The sequence below is a fragment of the Lithobates pipiens genome, unplaced genomic scaffold, assembly GCF_037356315.1.
Source record: "Lithobates pipiens isolate NorthernLeopardFrog02 unplaced genomic scaffold, aLitPip1_a1.2 Scaffold_18, whole genome shotgun sequence".
NCBI lineage: Eukaryota > Metazoa > Chordata > Amphibia > Anura > Ranidae > Lithobates > Lithobates pipiens.
Window position 1 is genome coordinate 643,486,660 of NW_027507758.1, and position 24,003 is coordinate 643,510,662.

The window sequence follows — 24,003 nt, forward strand, 5'->3', positions numbered from 1 at the left end:
CGATCCGCCCTTTTTGCCAAAGGTAGCTTCAAAATTTCATAGAAGTCAGAAAATTAGTTTTCCCACTTTTTGTTCAAATCCTGTGAGGGAACAGGAGCATGTCTTTCACAAGTTAGATGTCAGAAGGTGTGTGTTAAAATACCTGGAGATTACGGAGAAATTCAGGAAGTCTGATTCATTTGTTTGTCTCTTTTAAAGGGGCTAGGAAGGGGTCCAAAGCCTCAAGAAATGCTATAGCCAGGTGGATAAGTTTGGCAATCTGTCAGGCATACATAGCAAAGGGGGTGGAGGTCCCGGAAGGTATTAGGGCCCATTTCACTAGGGCTATGGCAACGTCACAAGCAGAGTGGGCTGGTGCTACACCCGAGCAGATCTGCAGAGCAGCAATGTGGTCAAGTTTTAAGACTTTTGTTAAGCACTACAGACTGGACTTATTGTCTGCCCAGGACCAGGCCTCTGGACGTAAAGTCCTACAAGCAGTAGTCCCACCCTAGGGTAAGTGCTCCCTTATCCTCTCAAGTGTGCTGTCCTGAAAGACGAAAGAGGGAAAATCAAAGTTACTTACCGGTAATGTTTTTTCCAGGAGTCTTTCAGGACAGCACCGGTACCCATCCAAAATAAGATCTTACCATTAGGACATGAGAGCATAATGTATGTGTAATTTTTTTATGATGTATCCTTATGTCTCCCTAGTCTGGCCGGAGGTGCTCATGCAAAAACTGAAGGGCTAGAGGGAAGGAGTGGTTTTCAAGATCTGGTGGAGGCGGTGTTTCCTGAGAAGGGAGGAGCCAAGGTCTCTCAAGTGTGCTGTCCTTAAAGACTCCTGGAAAAAACATTACCAGTAAGTAACTTAGATTTTTTTTTATTTACATTTATTATAATGGAGTGGTGAGGAGGATTCTGGGGGTGTTGTTTGATTTTACTATCTGTGTTCAAATCTAGAGTATTCCTCCTATGACATCCAGTGATCATATGCCCATCACATTGTCTCCACCTCCCTGATAGAATAGAGAAATACAAAGAAGATTCTAGAAGTCACCAAGAAGATGACGGAGCTGCTGACAGGAGAGGTGAGCGGTGCTGGGAATTCTGGGACATTATCCAGTAACAGACAAGGGATATGTCTGGATGGTTACTATATCATTGTGTGTGTCAGGTTCCTATAAGGTGTCAGGATATCACTATCTATTTCTCCATGGAGGACTGGGAGTATTTAGAAGGATACAAGGATATCTACAATGATGTCATGATGGATAATCTGCCACCCCTCACATCACCAGGTAAGAGGAGACTTTATTGTAAAGGAGAGAGCAGTACGGAGGGTCCACCTAGATCCCCTATCATCTGATAGACACATAGAAACAATGTGTTCAGTCTCAGGGGATGGGAGGGAGTGGGTCGGGTCCTCTGCAACTTGTCTTATGTGACTATTTAGACTAGCACTGATTGCCTGACCATTACACTTTAAAATTCATATTGTACATTACATACTCTTGACCTCTGCACTATTTACTCCATGTTGTACATTACATAATTCTATTACTATATAGTCTTATCTGCTGTATCTTATACAATATGTTGTACGTTACATAGTCTTGACTTCTGCTCTCTCCTTTCTATCCACTGCTATATATACATATAATATGCATTCTCTTTTGTTACACCCATTTTCTACCAGCTGGACATTTTATAACCGATGATTTGATTGGAGCATAGACCTTTACATATTGATACAAATGTGATAACATCCTCAAACTTTGGAACCCTAAACAGAAAGTGATAAGGGAGAGTCAATAACCCAATGATGGGGGTCTTCAGGATCAGTCCAGTCTTCATCTTGGTTGTTCTCCCACCTTACTCACTCTCAGACCTCTGGTGGGGCTCAGCCCCGCTGTTATTCATGACTAAATCATGGACTAAATAATGAAGTGCAGTAATTCTTGTGTTGGGAAAATGGCAATGAGTGATAGAGGGGGTGGGGACACTCGTCCTATAATCCCCTCATCACTGTCACTCCTATAAAAGACAGTTCTTATTATTTCCTCACTCTCTGACCTCTGGTGGGGCTCAGCCCTGCTGTTATTCATGACTAAATCATGAACTAAATAAGGAAGTGCTGTACTTCTTGTGTTGGAAAGATGGCAATGAGTGATAGAGGGGTAGGAGCACTCATCCTATAATCCCCTCATCACTGTCACTCCTATAAAAGACAGTTCTTGTAATGTTTCACATGCTTTGTGATATGCCTTTAAATGTTATATATATATTATTATGTCCCTGGTTCCTCCCCTTCCTGTAGCTCAGATTTATCATGTATAGTTAGCTCCAACCTTTGTTCATTCTCCCAGTAATGCATCTCAGCCTCATGTCTCATGGAGTGGATCACGTTATGATCTTTTGATCTATCCAATGTTTATTCTTGTAAGATCCTCAGTTTATAGAATAAACTTCACAAGGTCTTCAAGATGTAGTCTGAATTGTTGCTGTCTGTTTATTCAGCTAAGATTGGGTTATCGATATCTCAACACAACTGTAACTTACAGAGATCACACTTTCAATGCTTAGATTGGAGAGGCAGAACAGTCAAAAGATTGTTAGAAAGATCAGTGAAATGTGTTTCATAGGATCCTTGCTATTTCTGGCTAAGCAGTGAGCTATAATATGGTCACTGGAAATAGGAGGTAACAGACAGTGAAACCATTACTATACAATCCTGTATGGGTCTGCAAGCAAATCTCAGCATAGCAGTCATCAGCCACAGGACAATGTTACTGCTGTGAATGTTCATACAACTGTGCCATACAAACAGTTTATACACTGCCTCTGTATGCATTAGCATATGGCTTTTTGTCTATGAAATCTTATAAGAAAGTTAAAGCAAACCTTTCTGTAACTGTAGCCTTGGAAACCTGAACTCAGGCACAGCAAAATCATACATTGCTGCTGGAAGGACTTTACTATGAAACCTCTCACAATGTTTAAGCAAATTAATATGCAATCTGGGGAAACTAAGACACAACCAGAATCAGAACTACTACCAGATCAGGAATTAAACCCTGAATCAAACAAAAGAGAAAAACGCTTAACAAAACCAAACTTGAAAGTGTAATGCCCCATACATATGGTCGGACATTCCGTTCACAAAATCCTTCAGATTTTTTCTGATGGATTTTGGGCCAAAATTGTCTTGCATACACGCGGCCGCACAAAGTTGTCAGAAAATCTGATCATTCGGAACGAGGTAACGCCAAACGCATACGTCAGGAGTATAAACTGGCCAGTAGCCAACAGATTTCATCTGTTAGTTTGTTCTTAGCCTGCGTGGCACTTTGTCCGTCGGACTTGTCTACACACGATTGGAAATTTAAGCAATCGGATTTTGTTGTGGAAAAATTTTAGATCCTGCTCTCAAACTTTGTGCGTCAGAAAATCGGATGGAAAAAGTCAGATGGACTCCACACATGATCAGAATTTCCAACAACACAGTCCAATCGCACATTTTACGTAGAAAAATCTGATCGTGTGTATGGGGCATTAGAAAATCTCAAAGCTGACAAGGAAGAACTGCTGTCTAATTTCAATGACTTATGGTCTAATACTGTTAAATGCATGTCTGCTCTCTCACAACAATCTCATGAGCCATTACAACTAAAGGGCGCTATCAAGAAATTGAATGTTCCTTATGAGAGTTATCAAAGACTGTGTTAAATATACTGATCTCCTTAATGCGGTACAACAGTCAACTGTCATTGGAAGAATTAAAGGGATTTGAGTAGCTCAATCTTGAAAGACACATAATTTAGTGGTGCATACAAAGGCAGAATTGAGAATAACATAGCTTCAAAAAGCAGAGATGGAAGCTCAAGCTGCACACCAGAAAGCAGAGATGGAAGCTCAAGCTGCGCGGCAGAAAGCTGAGATGGAAGCTCAAGCTGCGCGCCAGAAAGCAGAGATGGAAGCTCAAGCTGCGCGCCAGAAAGCAGAGATGGAAGCTCAAGCTGCACACCAGAAAGCAGAGATGGAAGCTCAAGCTGCGCGCCAGAAAGCTGAGATGGAAGCTCAAGCTGCGCGCCAGAAAGCAGAGATGGAAGCTCAAGCTGCGCGCCAGAAAGCAGAGATGGAAGCTCAAGCTGCGCGCCAGAAAGCAGAGATGGAAGCTCAAGCTGCGCGCCAGAAAGCAGAGATGGAAGCTCAAGCTGCGCGCCAGAAAGCACAGATGGAAGCTCAAGCTGCACGCCAGAAAGCAGAGATGGAAGCTCAAGCTGCGCTCCAGAAAGCAGAGATGGAAGCTCAAGCTGCGCTCCAGAAAGCAGAGATGGAAGCTCAAGCTGCGCGCCAGAAAGCAGAGATGGAAGCTCAAGCTGCGCGCCAGAAAGCAGAGATGGAAGCTCAAGCTGCATGCCAGCAAGCAGAAATGGAAGTTTTGGAAAAACAATGTGAGCATGCCACAGCTATTGCAAGGTTAAAGGTCTTAGAACAAGCTGCTAGCTAAAGCAAAAGAGGCAACAGTTGCAGACACTCATTTATATCTTATGCCTCAGATTCTTCACATACTTCTCCAGAACATCAACTCCCTCTCACAGCAGCCAAGACACTCAATTGAGGGCTCTGCATCTGCTGTGCCTCCAAGATGATTTGCCTTTATATCTTCCAGCAAGCAGCAGACACTAGTATGCATATAATTGTCCACCTTACTCTAGCACTAACCAAGTACCTACTAGCAAGTGCACTACTCCACAGCTGCAAACCAACATATCGATGAACTTTATGCCAGTTCCAGCATTGAATGCCTTAGCACCAACAAATGTCTTCTGTATGAATGTTGCTGGACATCACAGCTCTCATGTGGGGAAGAAGCACACCCTGATATACACCTCAGATATACTCCATGGCTGATCTTCATCATGTAAGAAACAGTTCCAGGGGTGTGGACTTTTTTAAAAATGACTCGTTCAAGGGACCAAATCGGGGGCTCATCTATTAGTCTCTTATGACAATCTCCTTGTGCTGATAAAATAAAAGATAATTTTAACCAAAACCGTATATAAATCTGAGGTGCTTTTAGGAATGTCGGGGTATTTTTTAAATTGGATGCTCAGTACAAGCGCATGCGCAGCAAAGTAAGGCCGAGTCCTCCCTGTCTTGAACACTTTTCTAAGTGGTCCTTTGTTGTATGAGTCATTGCACATCTTATTCACGTTGCTCATCAATTTGCAAACTGCTCTAGCACTGAAAAGGAGTGTCACAAACGGGACATCTGTAAAGGCTCCTCCATAATTGAGGAAGTCGGTCAAACAGAAAGGGTTATCATCCAATGTGTCCAACATAAAGTGTACTCACAAGAGATTGTTAACATATCAAAGGAACTCAACCTCTACGGATAGCCCTCTGTACAAAATAAATCCAATAATTGATCACAAGTTATTTCGAGTTGGTGGTCACATTGGAAGATCTAATTCGTTCAGTGGAGAAAAAAATCCCCTCATTATTCCAGGACATCATCACATTATTGCTTTGTTAGACAGTGCACATCAAAATGATAGAATCAATGGTCTCTTCCTGTTTCATTAATGCCTTCATAAGATGTGTTTCTGTGCGAAGACCTGTTAAGTTACTTAGATCTGACTGTGGGGCTAATTTTAAAGGAGAAGTAAAGATAGTGAACTTCTTGAATGACAACAAGTGTAAATGTGAAGTCAACCCACCTCATTCCCCTCACATGGGAGGCTCTTGAGAACGCATGATTGGAGTTGTAAGAAAAATACGGGACTCTATGCTACTGGACTAGAAAACTTCCCAGCTTACCCATGAAATCTTAGTCACTCTTCTTGTCTGCTATAACCGATGCAAGGCCACTGGTCCCTGTGTCCTCAGATCCAGTGTCTCCAGTATTGCTCACTCCAGCCACTCTTATTACCCAAAATATTGGGATAGCCACTATTCCCACAGAGGAAGTTGATTACTCTAACGTTTACAAGCATCAATGGAAACAGGTTCAACATTTTTGCTATTGTGTTTTGGAACCACTGGAAGATGGAGTACCATTCTAAACTTCAAAGTCGCAGTAAATGGCAAACTAGCAAACCCAACCTACAAGTGGGAGACATAGTTTTCTTGAAAGAGACAGATTCTGAATGAATGAATGAATAACTTGTATAGCGCTACACATGCAAACTAAATCGCCTCAAGGCGCTTTTGCCGGCATTGTCCATCTGGGTCTTCAGAAGAGATGGGTCTTGAGCTTCTTCCTGAAGGCCATATGGTTTTCTTCCATCATAACTATTGGCATATGGGTCTTATTACAAAGACTATACTAAGTAACGATGGAAAAGTAGGAGGTAACCAATTCAGCCCAGGAAGAATTTACCCCCCCGCCTGGGCCATTTTTTTCGATAGGGCACTGCATTGATTTAACTGACAATTGTGCTGTCATGTGATGTTGAGTTCAAACATAATTGATGTTCTTTTTTTCCCACAATAGCTTTCTTTTGGTGGTATGTGATCGCCTCAGCGGTTTTTATTTTTTGCGCTATAAACAAAAAGAGTGACAATTTAAAAAAAACACAATATTTGTTACTTTTTGCTATAATAAATATCCCAATTTAAAAAGAAAATATATAAAAAATGTTTCCTCAGTTTAGGCCGATTATTTATTCTTTTTAACATTTTAAAAAAATGCAATAAGCGTATATTGGTTTTCGCAAAAGTTATAGCTCCTACAAAATGGGTTATTGATTTATGCCATTTTTATTTATTTATTTTTTACTAGTAATGGCGGTGATCTGCGATTTTTATTGTGACTACGACATTGTGGTGAACAGATCAAACACTTTTGACACCCTTTTAGAAACCATTGACATTTATACAGCAATTAGTGCTATACATAGCCACTGATTACTGTGTAAATAACACTAGGGGAGATCAAGGAGTTAAATGTGTTCCCTGACTGTGTGTTCTAACTGTGGGGGGTGGGACTGACTAGGGGAGGAGACGATCAGTGTTCCTATATACTAGGCACACATGATCTGTCTCCTCTCCCCTGACAGGACGTGGATCTGTTTGTTTATACACACAGATCCAGGTTCCTGCTCTGTCACGAGCGGACATCGTGGCCGCTGGGCACATGCATCAGTTTCTTGGTGACGTGGCAGCCACGTGTGCCCCTATACCGGCGGGAAGCCAAGGACATCATATGATGCCCATCCAGGATGAGAGAGCCACCTTGTGGACGTCATTTGATGATACGTGGGATGGGAAGTGGTTAAACATCACAAGATCTTCAAGGTGTCATCTGGATCGAGTCACTGTCAGCTGAATAAACAAAGATTGCTTTACTGATATCTCAACACAACTGTAATTTACAGAGATAACACTTTCATTGCTTAGATTGGAGAGACAGAACACTCATTGTTTCCTCACTCTCTGACTAAGGTCCATGAACAAAGAAATGATCTGGTAAGAGATCAGAGGACCCATTTACTAGTTACCTTGAGGGGGGAATTGTAAGATCCTCAGAGACAAAGCTTCCTGATGTGGGTGGAGTCCTGGTTTAGGGGAATCAATCAGCTGATGTCTAGTAATAATCTTTGTATTTCTATTTTAGTAGATGGACGGGAGATGAGGAAAACCTCAGAGGATTATCTCACTTTGTCTCCAGACTGTATAGTAGAAGATGAGGACATCACACAGTATAGTCCAGGAGAAAACCCGACTACCTCAAATGTCCATCCGGCACCACACAGTGTAGATGGACCATCGTATTCCTCTTATCCTGAGGAACCTCAGACTGTGAGGGACAGTGCCGTCCTTCCAACAGAGAAGAGCTTTTCCTGTACTGAGTGCGGGAAGTGTTTCCCTTGTAAATCCAAACTTAATCTACATAACAGATCTCACACAGGAGAGAAGCCGTATTCCTGTCCTATGTGCGGGAAATGTTTTTCACAGAAGTCCTATCTTTCCATACATCAGAGATCTCACACGGGGGAGAAGCCATATTCCTGTCCTGTGTGCGGGAAATGCTTTTCACAGAAGACCAGTCTTTACACACATCAGAGATCTCACACAGGGGAGAAGCCGTATTCCTGTCCTGAGTGCGGGAAATGTTTTTCAAAGAAGTCCAGTCTTAACACACATCAGAGATCTCACACAGGGGAGAAGCCATATTCCTGTCCTGAGTGCAGGAAATGTTTTTCAGTGAAGTCCCATCTTTATACACATCAGAGATCTCACACAGGGGAGAAGCCGTATTCCTGTCCTGAGTGCGGGAAATGTTTTTCACAGAAGTCCAATCTTTACATACATCAGAGAACTCACATGGGGCAGAAGCCGTATTCCTGTCCTGAGTGCGGGAAATGTTTTTCACAGAAGTCCTATCGTCACAAACATCAGAGCTCTCACACAGGGGAGAAGCCGTATTCCTGTCCTGAGTGCGGGGAATGTTTTTCACTGAACTCCTGTCTTCCTGTACATCAGGGATCCCACACAACCCTTGAGATGTATTAGTGCCTTGAGTGCGGGAAATTTATTCTATATGAATGTTGCTGGACATCACAGCTCTCATGTGGGGAAGAAGCACACCCTGATATACACCTCAGATATACTCCATGGCTGATTTTCATCATGTAAGAAACAGTTCCAGGGGTGTGGACTTTTTTTAAAAACGACTCGTCCAAGGGACCAAAGCGGGGTCTCATCTATTTGTCTCTTATGACAATCTCCTTGTCCTGATAAAATAAAAGATATCATTTTAACCAAAACCGTATATAAATCTGAGGTGTTTTTAGGAATGTCGGGGTAATTTTTAACTTGGGTGCTCATTACAAGCGCATGCTGAGCAGACAAATCACATTCCCGGTGTCCGCTCTGTTAAAGGAAAAGTTCACCTTTTATAAAAAATAATAAATTCACATTTTCTGCAGGTAAAATTTTTTTAATTTACAATATTTTTTTTTTTTAGGAGCCTGGAAAGCATTGATGTGGTTATGGCTGGTGCTATGCAGGGCTCCTGCAGGCTGTCCGTGTAATCTGTCTGCCTGTACATTATACGGGAAGGCAGTTACAGTGACAGGAAGAACCAATCATCTACCAGAGAGCTCACAAGCCGACATTGGCAAAGGACAGAACTCTGTGAATGAATGGCACAGCCGCGCTCTGTTTTTTTTTCTTTCATAAAGTGACAGCCGATACGGGGAAGATCTCCCCGCACTGCTGTCACACAGAGGACTCAGATCGCTGAGCCACTGCAGGAACAGGAACATGTAACATCTTCCCAAAGGTGAACATTTCCTTTTAACTCTTTCACTGCCAGAGCCGTTTTTGTGTTTTTTGCCCACATATGAAAAATAATTTTAGGCCTGAAGATTATATAAAACCCCCAAAACATTATATATTTTTTGAAAGCAGACACCCTGGGGAATAAAATGGCAATAGTGCCATATTTTTATGTCACATGCTATTACTGAAAAGTCTAGGAAGCACAATTGTTTTTGTAAAAAAAAAACACACTTCTCTTAATCTTAGGGGGCAGAAAAACACAAAAAATGTACCATTTATTTTTTTACAATATAAAAGCCAAGTAAATAGATACCCAACATGTCAAACTTTAAATTTGTGTGTGCCTGTGAAATGGTGACTAACTTCATTTTATGTGCTTGGGTGTAACTTTTATTTTGTACAAGTAAAAAAAAATGTTTTTTTTTCATGCACATGTCTATTATCATAACTCATGACCAGTTGACTGTGCAAACTACTTTGACCCCGCCATTTATCGCCGTCTCCTTATGTCCCCCAAGTGTTATGTAAGTGGCACAGATGATAATTTATGATGTTATAAAATTATGAGATTGCTATGTGTTTGTATTCTGTATGGTTTTTTAGTTAGGATGATTTTCTTTTCTGACAAGGCATAAAAGGTCCTGAAGAAGCTTATTGATGTGAAACGCGTCAACCTCTTGGACAATTTGGCAAAGCTAAATGAGTCATTATGAATCTATATGGCCTAATGTTTGATGGATTTGTTCCCATGTGGTTTTAACACAAAATTTTACTATTTGTAATAAAGATTTATATTTTATGTTATTTTTGTGTTTGCCCTTTTTTGTACCAATAAAGTCCGACATACAAGGTTCTTTTTTGAAATGATATATACAGTATATTGGATGTGGTACATTAATAGTAGCCAAATCTTCCTCATTTTTTATATTAAAAAAATAAAAATTTTAATGTGAGCAGCATTCACCCGGCTGTGATGAATATTGGATGTATTGTATTTCATACACTGATTTCCTTGGCTCCATCTAGTGGCCATAATGCAGTATTGTGATATTTTTTTACTGATGGAGGTATGTCACGAAAAATACCCCATTATGGTCACTAGATGGAGCTGACCATCATAGGAAATCACTTTGCTACATTATGGACAGAATTTGGATGAATGCTTGTCAAGTAGACCCCCTTAGTTTTCTTCATCAGACATGTCTTCATACAGATAACTGAGATCATCCTCATACACTGGTGAGTACAGAACACACTGAAGGGTATAAATTAATCAAAGCAACAATATTAAACCTGAAAATTTGCATTTTGCCATTAGATGGCGCTAAGAATCATTATTGCCATCTAATGAACAAATGTAACATTGTTTATTTTCATTTGATGGAAAAGTTTCAACCAGCTCAGCAGATCTCTTATTTCCTTCAATCCCCCCATCCACACAGAAGGGATGTACATGCATTGTCACCGGGCAGATTGCTATGTAAATTATTTATAAATAGACCCCTAAATGTCAGGAGACGTTTATATAAAGATGGGAAGTATATAGCAGATAAATGAATAGACCTAGCAATGTTATTACCAGGCTGCAGCTAGGGGGAGCTCTAATGGTTAGAGTGTGACCACAGCAGAGTGATCCCATCTAGCTCACATTAACCCTTTCACTGCCAGAGCTGGTTTTCCATTATTTTTGCACACATCTTAATATGGAGATTTTGGGCCTGAAGATTCGATAAAACCCCCAAACATATTTTCTGAAAGCAGAGGCCCTGGAGAATAAAATTGTGGTAATTGTTAAGGTGTTCCTCGTACACAAATGTCACCTTCATATCCGGGTTTATTTTCTACGTTCTATGGTGTGATCTTTTCTACAATACTTTTTTTATGCATAAAATTGTGGAAAAATTGGTGTAATAACCACAACAACACCTCTCCATTCACATTGGTGCCATGATGAAAATATACAAACAGTAAAAAAAAATCACATTCCAAACATTCCTCAAAGTCCATTAATAAGTGTGAAGACGAAATCGCTCCATTCCCTTTATATATATACACCACTTAGTGCTCGTGTCACCCCTCCCCCCTCTGGGCACCACTCACCTGAAATAAATGCCCCCCACTTTCATGGGTGGGAACACACACACATTATACACAATTTTAAGGTAAAATATAAAAGATGAGGTTGTGATGAGTAAATAGATACCAAACATGTCAAGTAATAACATCGTGTGTGCCGGTGACATGGAAAAATACTACAGTACCTAAAAATCTCCATAGGAGGCGCTTTCCTGCTCATCAGTTTAGAGATAAGTGTGATCTCTGGTGGTAGAATTATTCCTCTCACTCCGACATTCGTGGTGATCCCTCACATGTGTGGTGCAATCACGCTCTACATACACATATAGACAGTATGGGTGCGTTTACAGGTATGTGCGGGGCAATGGGGGTCACTTTTCATGTTTTTATATACATTTTTTTCATCATTTTAATTTTTTTAATACATTATATTACAATTATTTTTTTTCTTATTTCACTTTATTGCTATCACAAGAAGTTAATAAACCCCCCATGTGATATCATTGGGCAGGTGACAGGTCCTCTTTATGAGACATGGGTGGTGTATTAGACCTCCAATGTCCCCTCTACCCTCCAATGCACAGATGGCGCTCTGGTAGATGCTTCCTTAGCGGTGTCATCCGGGGAATAACGGCTCAGGAAAGGGAAACACTCAGAGCTGGGGACTGCCGCCTTCATTCAGAGGAGATTGGGGGATGGACATCACCAGTCCCCTCCCACTTGGCCTCCTGAAGCCGCTGGGTGTGGTCTTGGGATCCCAAGAAGAACAAGAGAGCCCAGGAACCACACTGCGGGGGCCGTGCTGCTTGCAGTGTAAATGGGATCAGGCAGCTATACAGCCACCCAAATCACTCTTATGCCCTGTACCCACGGTCAGATTTTCCGACAGAAAAAGTGTGAAATTCCGATCGTGTGTGGGCTCCATCTGACTTTTTTCATCGCAGTTTTCCGACACACAAAGTTTGAGACCTGGATCTAAAATTTTCCAACAACAAAATCCGATTGTTTAAATTCCGATCGTGTGTAGACAAATCCGACGCACAAAGTGCCACACATGCTCAGAATAAATTAAGAGACAAAAGCTATTGCCTACTGGCCCGTTTATAGTCCCGACATACATATTGTAGGTCACTGCGTTCAGAACGATCGGATTTTCTGAAAACTTTGTGCCATCGCGTGTATGCAAGACAAATTTGGCCCAAAATCTGTCAGAAAAAATCTGATGGATTTTGTTGTCAAAATCTCCGACCCGTGTGTACAGGGCATTACTGTGCAGCTGGGAGCCGGCTGAATAAAACAAGCACTGCTACTGCCTCCATCAGCTTGTGATTAACCCTTCACTCTCTGGGTGTACTATGTACCTCCAAGGAGCTGAACTGTGTAAAATAACAACATGTCTTGAGGGTGTCCTATTTCTGGGGGTCCTAATCCTACCTGTGAAGGGGCATCTCTGTGATGTACAGAAAGTGCTGCAGCTGTGTTGACATTTACAAAGGAAGAGTGTTTTACAATTTACCAAAACAGCACACAGTCTCTCCCCCACCCCCGAGTTCCTTCTATGTATTTGGGGGGCTTTTGGAGGGTCTGTGTGCCGTTTAAAAAAAAAAAAGAAGCCAGGAATGAAATGTCCACAGACTGTGGAAACTTTACACTGAACCTCATGCAATTTGGATTCTGTGCCTCTCCACTCCTCAGACAGACTCTGGGACCGCAATTTCCAAATGATATGCAACATTTTCCACACCCCGTGATGATTTGGGGAGTCATGTCATCTGCTGGTGTTGGTCCACTGTGTTTTATCAAGTCCAAAGTCAGTACAGCCCTCTACCGGGAAATTCTAGAGCACTTCATGCTTCCCTCTGCTGACCAGCTTTATGGAGATGCTGATTTCATTTTCCAGCAGGACTTGGCACTCGCCCACACTGCCAAAACTACCAATACCTGGTCACATGATCATGGTATCACTGTGCTTGATTGGCCAGCAAACTCACCCTGACTTAAACCCCATAGAGAATCTGTGAGAGATTGTCCAGAGAAAGATGAGAGACACCAGACCCAACAATGCAGATGAGCTGAAGGCCGCTATTAAAGCAATCTGGGCTTCCATAACACCTCAGCAGTGCCACAGGCTGATCACCTCCATGAAATTGAACCATCAAAAGGACAGCGCATCAGAGAGACTCATAGTCTGATGTAAAAAGCATAACAACAATTTATTAAATAAAAAAAACAAAAGACTCAATAAAGGACGTTTGATCCTCTTGGGATCTTAAAACCTTTTCATCAGTCAATCACGGCAATAAAACAACAGTTGCTTGATGACAAATTAGCCCTGGTACCTTCTATTTGTGACTTTGAGATGTTGGTGACTGCAAGGCTGTGTTACCAGTGTAGTCTATTGTGCACGTGAAAAGGGCTGTAGGTGGTTAACTTCCAGAGGCAGGGGGAACCAGTAGAGTTCATATGCAAATGAAAATAAATGATTGGAACTGTGTTCCCAAAGTCACTCACTGTTATGAATGGTTGGACTGTAAGGCTGGGGCACCGTCATGCTGGGCTGGAGGAGTGGAAGAGAAAGGATCAATCGTGCTTCCTGTGCTCCGGGGCGGAGGTGCAATAAGCGCTGGAGGGTGTTGGTCCAAGTTGGACACAAGGTGGCGTCCACCTTGTGTATCCGGAAGGCTTGGAGCGCAGCGCTCCGCTTCGCTTGCCCGAGCGGTTTGCGGGTCACTATTCGTCACGTGGGAGGCTCCGTAGCGAGGGGGGTTACCATGCCAACCGGCCTGCTAACATGTTTCGCGCTCATGCGCTTTATCAAAGCTAAGGCGGCGTGTGGCACACATCAGGATATATGGCATCGGGTTGTGTGGAGGGGCGGGGAGTATCGGAGTATACCATATACTCCCCGCCCCTCCACACAACCCGATGCCATATATCCTGATGTGTGCCACACGCCGCCGCCGAATAGTGACCCGCAAACCGCTCGGGCAAGCGAAGCGGAGCGCTGGGCTCCAAGCCTTCCGGATACACAAGGTGGACGCCACCTTGTGTCCAACTTGGACCAACACCCTCCAGCGCTTATTGCACCTCCGCCCCGGAGCACAGGAAGCACGATTGATCCTTTCTCTTCCACTCCTCCAGCCCAGCATGACGGTGCCCCAGCCTTACAGTCCAACCATTCATAACAGTGAGTGACTTTGGGAACACAGTTCCAATCATTTATTTTCATTTGCATATGAACTCTACTGGTTCCCCCTGCCTCTGGAAGTTAACCACCTACAGCCCTTTTCACGTGCACAATAGACTACACTGGTAACACAGCCTTGCAGTCACCAACATCTCAAAGTCACAAATAGAAGGTACCAGGGCTAATTTGTCATCAAGCAACTGTTGTTTTATTGCCGTGATTGACTGATGAAAAGGTTTTAAGATCCCAAGAGGATCAAACGTCCTTTATTGAGTCTTTTGTTTTTTTTATTTAATAAATTGTTGTTATGCTTTTTACATCAGACTATGAGTCTCTCTGATGCGCTGTCCTTTTGATGGTTCAATTTCTGCTTTCTTCCACCAAGTCCAAAGTGGTCTAGCAGCTGCACATTGAGACTTTTTACAGGTCCTCCTCGAGACAACAATTAACTTAACATTTGGACAAAGCGTTCTCTACAAAAGGTTTTATTCATTTGTGCGCCAATAATTTTTGTTTTTAATACTGTGATCACCTCCATGCCACGCTGCATTCCAGCCTCTCTCACCCAGGGTTCCTCCAAAGATTTCTAGGGGTTCCTTGAGAAATTAACAATTTCTGTGTCTCAGTGACAACTGACATTAATGATCTGTAAGGTGGGCAGTCTTCCCACTGATGATGATGTAAGAATTTCCTTCTCCCACTGACCACAGAGATAAGGGGGTCTTTCTCCCATTGATCACCAATGTAAGAAACCACTACACTAACCATTGATATAAGGGGACATTTCTCCCATTGGTCACCAATGTATAGGACCAGTACACCGATCACTGATATGGGATCCTTCTTCAGCTGGTCACCAATGAAAAAGGCCCCTACACTGACCACTAGAAATGAGCTCCAGGTTTGGACTGACCCCAGATTCAGAATTTAGCTTGTTTGGGCATTTGGTAAACAACTGAGCAAAATAGGTGTTTGACTCAGTGAACCTCTGACTGCAGTAATACTAGTGCTCTGATATATAGGAGCTCAGGCTGGTTATTCGGGGTTTAGAAACTTTCAGTGTCCCAACAACTGATGACGTGTCTCCATCCAGTCCATTCAGCTGTCACCTGGGGATTAGTGGGTTAGTGCAAATAACTTTGTCCCTGTACTGTACTGCCTGGAGGACATTAGAGGATCCTCTACGTCTGACAGTAAAGCTGTGAGTGAGGCCAGAAATCTGCTTCATGATTGGACATGATATGGATCCTTCCTCATCTCATTCCTGGTTATGGAAATCTATAATATTACCAGTCTGGTATCAGAGTATCGGCAAACACAAAGATTAGATATTTTATAGGCATTGCCAATTGTGAAACTCGCCAAATTACGATATCCAGGGAAACATTACAAAACCAACCTACAATGGTGGAATCATTTCTCACAGAGACCAGCGGTACCCTTCTGGAACATTTTGGTGAAGACTAAATGCGCTCTCAGATATCCTTACAGGGCAAGCTTTCCAAACTGATGCTGGATGGTTTCCACATATGCCCACTATCCCACCTATGGGCCTAGCATGATGGGTGCCACTGGGTAGAAGAGAGAGACCAGAGAACATCCACTCACTGATCCCCGTAGCTAGAATGAACCCGGAACTGATATGTATTAGGTGACTTTTGAGTTCATTGCTATCATCCCTGACGCCTGTGGCTGGAGAAGCTGTGAATTATTATTAATTTGCAGGATTTATATAGCGCCAGCACTTTTAAGTCTTGGAGGTGAGTATTGGAGGAGAAAACAAGGGAGCTAGAGAGCAGGAGGCCTTGGGAAGAGCGGAGAGGATGATTTGGGAGATATCTGCAGATGAGGTTGGTGATGTAGCTGGGGGTGATGCTGTGGATGGCTTTGTACGTTGTGGTTAGTGTAACGGAATCGCTTCCCACTCTGCTTGAGTGCTTCCATCATATACCACTTCCTCCAGTCTGAAGATAGATATCAGATATTATAGCCACATATTACAACCAAGAACTAGGCAGGACTCATTTAGCTACAAAGCTGGAACACATTTATTTGAACAAACTAACATAGAATATATACACCATAGGAGGACATCCCCCTCCTGATCATATTACCCTAACAATACAAACTGCACACAGGAATATAATTAGAACAGACATATACAATAAACTCAATGTTAATTAGCTACCTGTCCTGGCTAGGTCAGTCACAGTTAGTATTTTGCGTTTTATACAGTGGGGGAGGGGAAGCCAGTGAAGGGATTGGCAGAGAGGGGCAGCAGTCACGGATAAGTTAGTGAGGTGTATTAGTCTACCAGCAGCATTCATAATAGACTGAAGGGGAATAGTCTGTGTAAAGGTCAGCCAGTGAGGAGAGAGTTGGAGTAGTCGAGGTGGGAAATAACCAAGGAGTGAATAAGTTATTTTGTGGTGATGTTAGTCAGGAGGGGGCAAATTCTAGAAACATTGTGGAGGTTAAGGGGCAAGATGTAGCCAGTGATTGGATGTGGGGACTGTAGGAGAGATCAGAGTCTAGGATTACACCCAGCACCCTGGCATGTGTGGGGGGACCAATGGTTGTGCCATTGATCTTGATGGTAAAGTGCTAGGGAGGGGATCAGGGAGGAGGAAATATTACAAGCTCAGTTTTAGAAAGATTAAGTTTGAGGAAATGGTGTGACATCCATAGTGATATGTCTCTCTGTAAGTTTGTGATATGTGAGGAGATTGAGGGGTAAGAATGGAGCGTGATCTGCTCTCCATTATCTTCAGTGGAGGGCAGGAGGGACATGAGGGGTCTGATAGACTCCTGATGTCTCATTAAAGAGAACCTGTCACAACAAAAAATGCTATCATATTGGGGCTTATCTGTCCCTTAAGTGGTAGCAATAAAATTATGTGAAAAAAAAATGTAATTGCACCCAAGCATTTAAAACCCCACCCCAAAACTCTGAGTTCCCTCTTATTTACAAACAAACAACATTATTCCGATGTCTATATAATAAAGAAAACAATGATTGCACTACATATACTACATAACACCATGCATGGCAGAGTGCGGGAAATCATTCTACATCCATTATTCTGGGTTACCTCTACACACAGGACCTGGAAAGGCTTTTAAAGCGTCACCTATGGGACAATATTGAGTACCAACGTTTGTCATCATTTCATCAGCACACAGAATTTCAGGGCTGGACATGTTGGGTATTTATTTACTCAACCCAACCTCATCTTTTATATTTTACCAAAAACTGGGTAAAATATTACAACTGTCCTTTAAAATTACACTTAATGTATTTCTTAATGAAATTTACACTTGATAAACCACTGAGCTAATATCATGTGACATGAACTACCATCCTTTTATTCTCCAGGGACTCTGCTTTCAGAAAATATATGTTTGGGGGTTCTAAATGAATCTTCAGGACAAAAATTTACATTTTAACATGTGTGCAAAAAAAAATAATACAAAAACAGCTCTGGCAGTATAAGGCGATAATGAGATGAGGATAATGAGAGCTAGATACATTACACTGAGCACACCAGAGGGATTCTAACATCTCCATCAGTAAATGTAGTGCAAAACACCATTATAGCCACTAGATGGAGCCAATGATCATATGGAAAAATATATGACCAAAACTTGTCACATTCGTTCAACAAATTTTCTTTTTTAAAGAGACCTCTAAGTGTTTGTGAACGCTTACACCCACCACACAATGCCACTGAGAGGTAATGACTCCATTTTTATTTTTCTCCTGCTATCAATTGCCAACACGGTACAACACTTCATCCATGTCTTTGGTGATCTCTGATCTCCTTATCAACTGTTTCTTCCATGATGAAGATCAGCCATGGAGTATATCTGAGGTGTATATCAGGGTGTGCTTCTTCCCCACATGATGTCCAGCAACATTCATATAGAAGACATTTCCCACACCCAAGACACTAATACACCTCGAGGGTTGTGTGGGATCCCTGATGTACAGGAAGACAGGACTTCAGTGAGGAACAATTCCCTCACTCAGGACACGAATACGACTTCTCCCCCGTGTGAGATCTCTGATGTTTGTAAAGACTGGATTTCTGTGTAAAACATTTCCCGCACTCAGGACAGGAATATGGCTTCTCCCCTGTGTGAGATCTCTGATGTCTGGAAAGATGGAACTTATCTGAAAAACATTTCCTGCACTCAGGACAGAAATATGGCTTCTGCCCCGTGTGAGACCTCTTATGTCTGTAAAGATTGGCCTGCAATGAAAAACATTTCCCGCACTCAGAACAGGAATACGGCTTCTCCCCTGTGTGAGATCTTTGATGCATAGAAAGAGCGTATTTCAATGAAAAACATTTCCCACACTCAGGACAGGTATATGGCTTCCCCCCTGTGTGAGATCTTAGATGCTTGTAAAGATTGAACTTCAGTGAAAAACATTTCCCACACTCAGAACAGGAATACGGCTTCTCCCCTGTGTGAGAACTTTTGTGCACATTAAGTTGGGATTTAAAACGGAAACACTTGCCGCACTCAGGACAGGAATGTGGCTTCTCTCCTGTGTGAGATCTTATATGCACAATAAGTTTGGATTCAGAATGCAAACACTTCCCGCACTCTGTACAGGAAAAGCTCTTCTCTGTTGGAAGGACGGCCCCGTCCCTCACAGTCTGAGGTTCCTCAGGATAAGAGGAATACGATGGTCCATCTACACTGTGTGGTGCCGGATGGACATTTGAGGTAGTCGGGTTTTCTCCTGGACTATACTGTGTGATGTCCTCATCTTCTACTTTACAGTCTGGAGACAAAGTGAGACAATCCTCTGAGGTTTTCCTCATCTCCCGTCCATCTACTAAAATAGAAATACAAAGATTATTACTAGACATGAGCTGATTGGTTCCCCTAAACCAGGACTCCGCCCACATCAGGCAGCTTTGTCTCTGAGGATCTTACAATTCCTCCCTCAAGGTAACTAGTAAATGGGTCCTCTGATCTCCTACCAGATCATTTCTTTATTCATGGACCTTAGTCAGAGAGGGAGGAAACAACGAGAACTGTCTTTTATAGGAGTGACAGTGATGAGGGGATTATAGGACGAGTGTCCCCTCCCCCTCTATCACTCATTGCCATCTTCCCAACACAAGAAGTCCTGCACTTCCTTATTTAGTCCATGATTTAGTCATGAATAACAGCGGGGCTGAGCCCCACCAGAGGTCAGAGAGTGAGGATGGGGGGAGAACAACCAAGATGAAGACTGGACTGATCCTGAAGACCCCCATCATTGGGTTATTGACTCCTCCCCCATTATCACTTTCTGTTTGATGAAGTTAAGAAATTATTATGAACACGTAAATGTCTGTGCCCCAATCAAATCTTCAGATATAAAATGTCCAGCTGGTAGGAAATGGGTGTAACAAAAGAGAATACATATTATGTGTATATATAGCAGTGGGGGGAGGGGAGAGAGCAGAAGTCAGGACTATGTAATGTACAACATATTGTATAAGATACAACAGATAGGACTATATAGTATCAGAATGATGTAATGTACACCATAGAGCATATAGTGCAGGGGTCAGGAGTATGTAATGTACAATATAAAGTATACAGTGTAAGGGTCAGGACCCATAATATTGGTATTCAGTAATCAGTGGAAGATGAAATTTTCACACAAGACAAGTTTCAGAGGTCCCACAAATTGTTTCTATATGAATATATATATATATATATATATGTAGGAAGGCCAGTGTGGTGGCCTGAATTTATGGGAGGAGCCTGGAGGGTATTTAACCAGCCCGCTCGCCTGTGGTCCTTGTCGGTTTCCGGTGCGCGGCACTACGTCACTAGGCCGACGGGTCGTGTTTCGTTTCCATTCGCATAAACGTCTCTCTACTAGAAATCTCGTGGTTTTGTTTCCCGTTCGTTTTTGTACAACGTCGCCAGCTCGACTGCCTCAGGTAAGGGTCTCGATTGACCTTCCTGTACTATTTTGAGTGTCGTTAAAACCTCAAATATCGAATCGTTCGTTATGATACCGGTTGTTATCACTCAATACGCTCTAATTACGCAGCGCCGTTTATTTCACGGGCGTCATTCCGGTAGATATTGTTGGTAGAAAAAACTGCACTGTTTTAGTAACTTGTTATGTAGTCTCGTTACCGTGTTCCACAGTCAAAATCGTTGCCAGTCGTGTCTCACGGCACAACGACTCATACCTCTGCCATAGCTGGCTCACGTAGGTCATTTCATCATTTCACTCATTTCTGTCACGCACGGAGCTCCGATTCGAATCCAGTCGCATCCGCTAAATGCGCCGATTCGTTCTGGTGTGCCCCTACTTGCTCGGCCTCATTTTGGTACATGCTCCAGAGCCCGCTCGTTGTTAAAACGACCCGGGTCTTTGTCATGGGAGTCATTTCACCTCACCTATTACGTTCGAATCGAAACCAGTCGCTTTTCTCAAAACACACAGGTTCGATCGATGTGTCCCAGTTGTGTTGGCCTCATTTCGGTACATGCTCTAGAGCCCGTTCGTTGACGGTCGCAGGTTGCGTCCTCTCCGATTCGTAGCTCTATCATGGGAAGCATTTCATTTGTCACGTAGTACGTTCAGTTCGAATCCGGTCGCACCCCCCGTGCACCAATTCGTCCTGGCGTGCCCCAGGTATTTTTTCGGCCTCATTTCAGTACATGCTCCAGAGTCCCGTTCGTTGTCAGTCGCAGGTTGCGGCGCACCGATTCGTGCCTCTGTCATGGGAAATCATTTCACTCTCACGTATCACGTTCCGATACGAATCCGGTCGCATCTACGATGCACCAATTCGTCTCGGGGTGCCCCAGGTATTTTTCGGCCTCATTTCAGTACATGCTCCAGAGTCCCGTTCGTTGTCAAGCGCAATCGCGGCACGACCGGTTCGGGCCTCTGTCATGGCAAACTTTTGTCACTCATTTCATTGTCACTTACCGCGCTCCGATTCGAATCTAGTCGCATCTGTGATGCACCAATTTGTTTCGATGTGCCCCAGTTGGTTACGGCCTCATTTCAGTACATGCTCCAGAGTCAGGATTCATTATCGGTTGCAGGTTTCGGTTCTCTGATCCATGACTTTGTCATGGGAAATCATTTTCACTGTCACGTATCATGCTCCGATACGAATCCAGTCGCATCGTGCACTAATTCGTCTCGGCGCGCCCCAGGTATTTCAGCCACATTTCAGTACATGCTTCAGAGCATGCTCGGTTAACGGATAGTCGCATCAGCGGCATGATCGATTCGTGCCTCTGTCATGGCAAAAAAAAATATATAATAATTTCACCGCCACGTACCGCGCTTCGTTTCGAATCCAGTCGCATACATGCACCGATTCGTTACGGTGTGCCCCAGTGCTTCAGCCTCATTTCAGTGCATGCTCCAGAGTCCGGTTCATCATCAGTCACAGTCACGGCAGTCATTACAAGTACGCACACAAGCGTAGACTTCTTGCAATCATTGCAAACACGCAGCCAAGCGTAGACTTCTTGCAATCGTTGCAAGCACCCTTCCAAGCAGAGACTCCTTGCAATCGTTGCAAGCACGCTTCCAAGCATAGACTTCTTGCAATCGTTGCAAGCATGCAGTCAAGCATGGACATCTTGCAGTTGGTACAAGTTCGCATACAGGCGTTCACTTCTTGCAATTGTTGCGAACACGCATCCAAACGTAGACTTCTTGCAGTCACTGCAAGCACGCATCCAAGCGTAGACTTCTTGCAATCATTGCAAGCACGCATCCAAACATAGACTTCTTGCAATCATTGCAAGCACGCATTCAAGCATGGACGTCTTACAGTCATTGCAAGTACGCATACAAGCGTTGACTTCTTGCAATCGTTGCAAGCACGAATCCAAGCATAGACTTCTTGCAAAATCGTTGCAAGCACGCATTAAGCATAAACTTCTTGCAATCGTTGCAAGTTCGCATACAAGCATAGATTTCTTGCAATCATTGCAAACACGCATCCAAGTGTAGACTTCTTGCAGTCTTTGCAAGCACGCATCCAAGCGTAGACTTCTTGCAATCGTTGCAGGCACGTATCCAAAACATAGACTTCTTGCAATCGTTGCAAGCACACATTCGGGCATAGACCTCTTGCAATCATTGCAAGCACGCATTTGAGCATAAGACCTTGCAAGCAGATGTCCAGGCACAAACTTATTGCAATCATTGCTAGCAGGCAGTTCTGGCTAGCTCAATAGATTGCTTTAGGAAAAGCCTGAATACTTTCCTAAATGTACGTTATAACGGGGTACTTATGTTCATAGGTAAAGTTGATCCTAGCATAACATCTTGCAATCATGGCAAGCACGCATCCTGGTGTGACTCCTTGCAATCGTTGCAGGCACGCATCCTAGCATAACATCTTGCAATCGTTGCAAGCACGCATCTTGGCATAACATCTTGCAATCGTTGCAAGCACGCATCCAAACACATGTTCAAGCACAACTCCTGCAGTCTTCGCAAAGCACATGCGGTAACACGAATTTCTCGCAGTCACTACGAACACATCTCCAGTGATATACTCCCGCGCAATTGTCGCAAGTACACGTTTAAACACTACTTTTGCAATCATGCCAAGGCTCGCGACTTAGCATAACTTCTTGCAATCATTCTTTTGCAAGCACATTCTCAGTGGCACACAAACTGGCTACACGTCGTTTTCAGCAGCACTTAATTGGCCACTTGTCTCCTGTGGCTTTTCTTACAAGCCACTCACCGTTTCCTGTCTGTCTGTCTCTCCCTTAGGACAGTTGAGTTCAACTTCCATCCTGCACCAGGATCGTGTTGACACACGCAACTGGCTTCTTCCTGTAACACACTCAGGCTATACCTAGCCAGCGTTCAGCATTTCTTATCCTTACAGGGCCCGGAGAGCCATCTGTCTTTACGGCCCATACAGCAAGATCCCCACTACGAGGCATCCAGAGGCATCGCCCATAGCCAACGGCAAACGCTCGCCCATCACAACTGCCATCTTTAGGGACATATAAAATCTTCGCATATTCCCCAGTCTAGTCATCCATGCGGCCATCTACCTGGCCCTTTGTGGTTTTCCATGGCTTAGCAAATTTATTGTTGGTAGCACTGGCAACCAGGTTCTACACAGACACTACCTGACGAATGTTCAAATCTGCAATACGGGCCATTCCCCAGGGTCGATCTTTATGTCACGCCTCCTGGTCCTCCTCTCATGGACACAGGACCCTTCTCAGATCCTTAATTTAGATGCCGTGGCAATAGCAGACTTATCAATGTCGGAAGATTCCTTACTGCATGGATTGGTGTAGCGATGTTTAGACCATCTACAATGCCCCTGTCACCCCTGGTAGTGACAGATGCCACAGCCTCCACAGGCTTCGCTGCAATTTTTGGCCACCACTGGTTTACAGAACCATGGCATCAGGGATACTCCTGAACCCCGGGTTTACCTGGA

General features: G+C 43.3%; 1 protein-coding gene across 1 annotated transcript in view; it reads left to right on the forward strand.

The window, feature by feature from the left end:
• LOC143989781 (uncharacterized) overlaps positions 1-10,077 on the forward strand; it is a 36,193-nt gene extending 26,116 nt beyond the window's left edge. The window contains exon 7 of the mRNA XM_077490052.1: positions 7,604-10,077. Within this exon, the coding sequence (XP_077346178.1) occupies positions 7,604-8,502 (899 nt within the window). The 3' untranslated portion in view covers positions 8,503-10,077. The remainder of the gene's footprint in view (positions 1-7,603) is intronic.
• Positions 10,078-24,003: the final 13,926 nt, after the last annotated feature.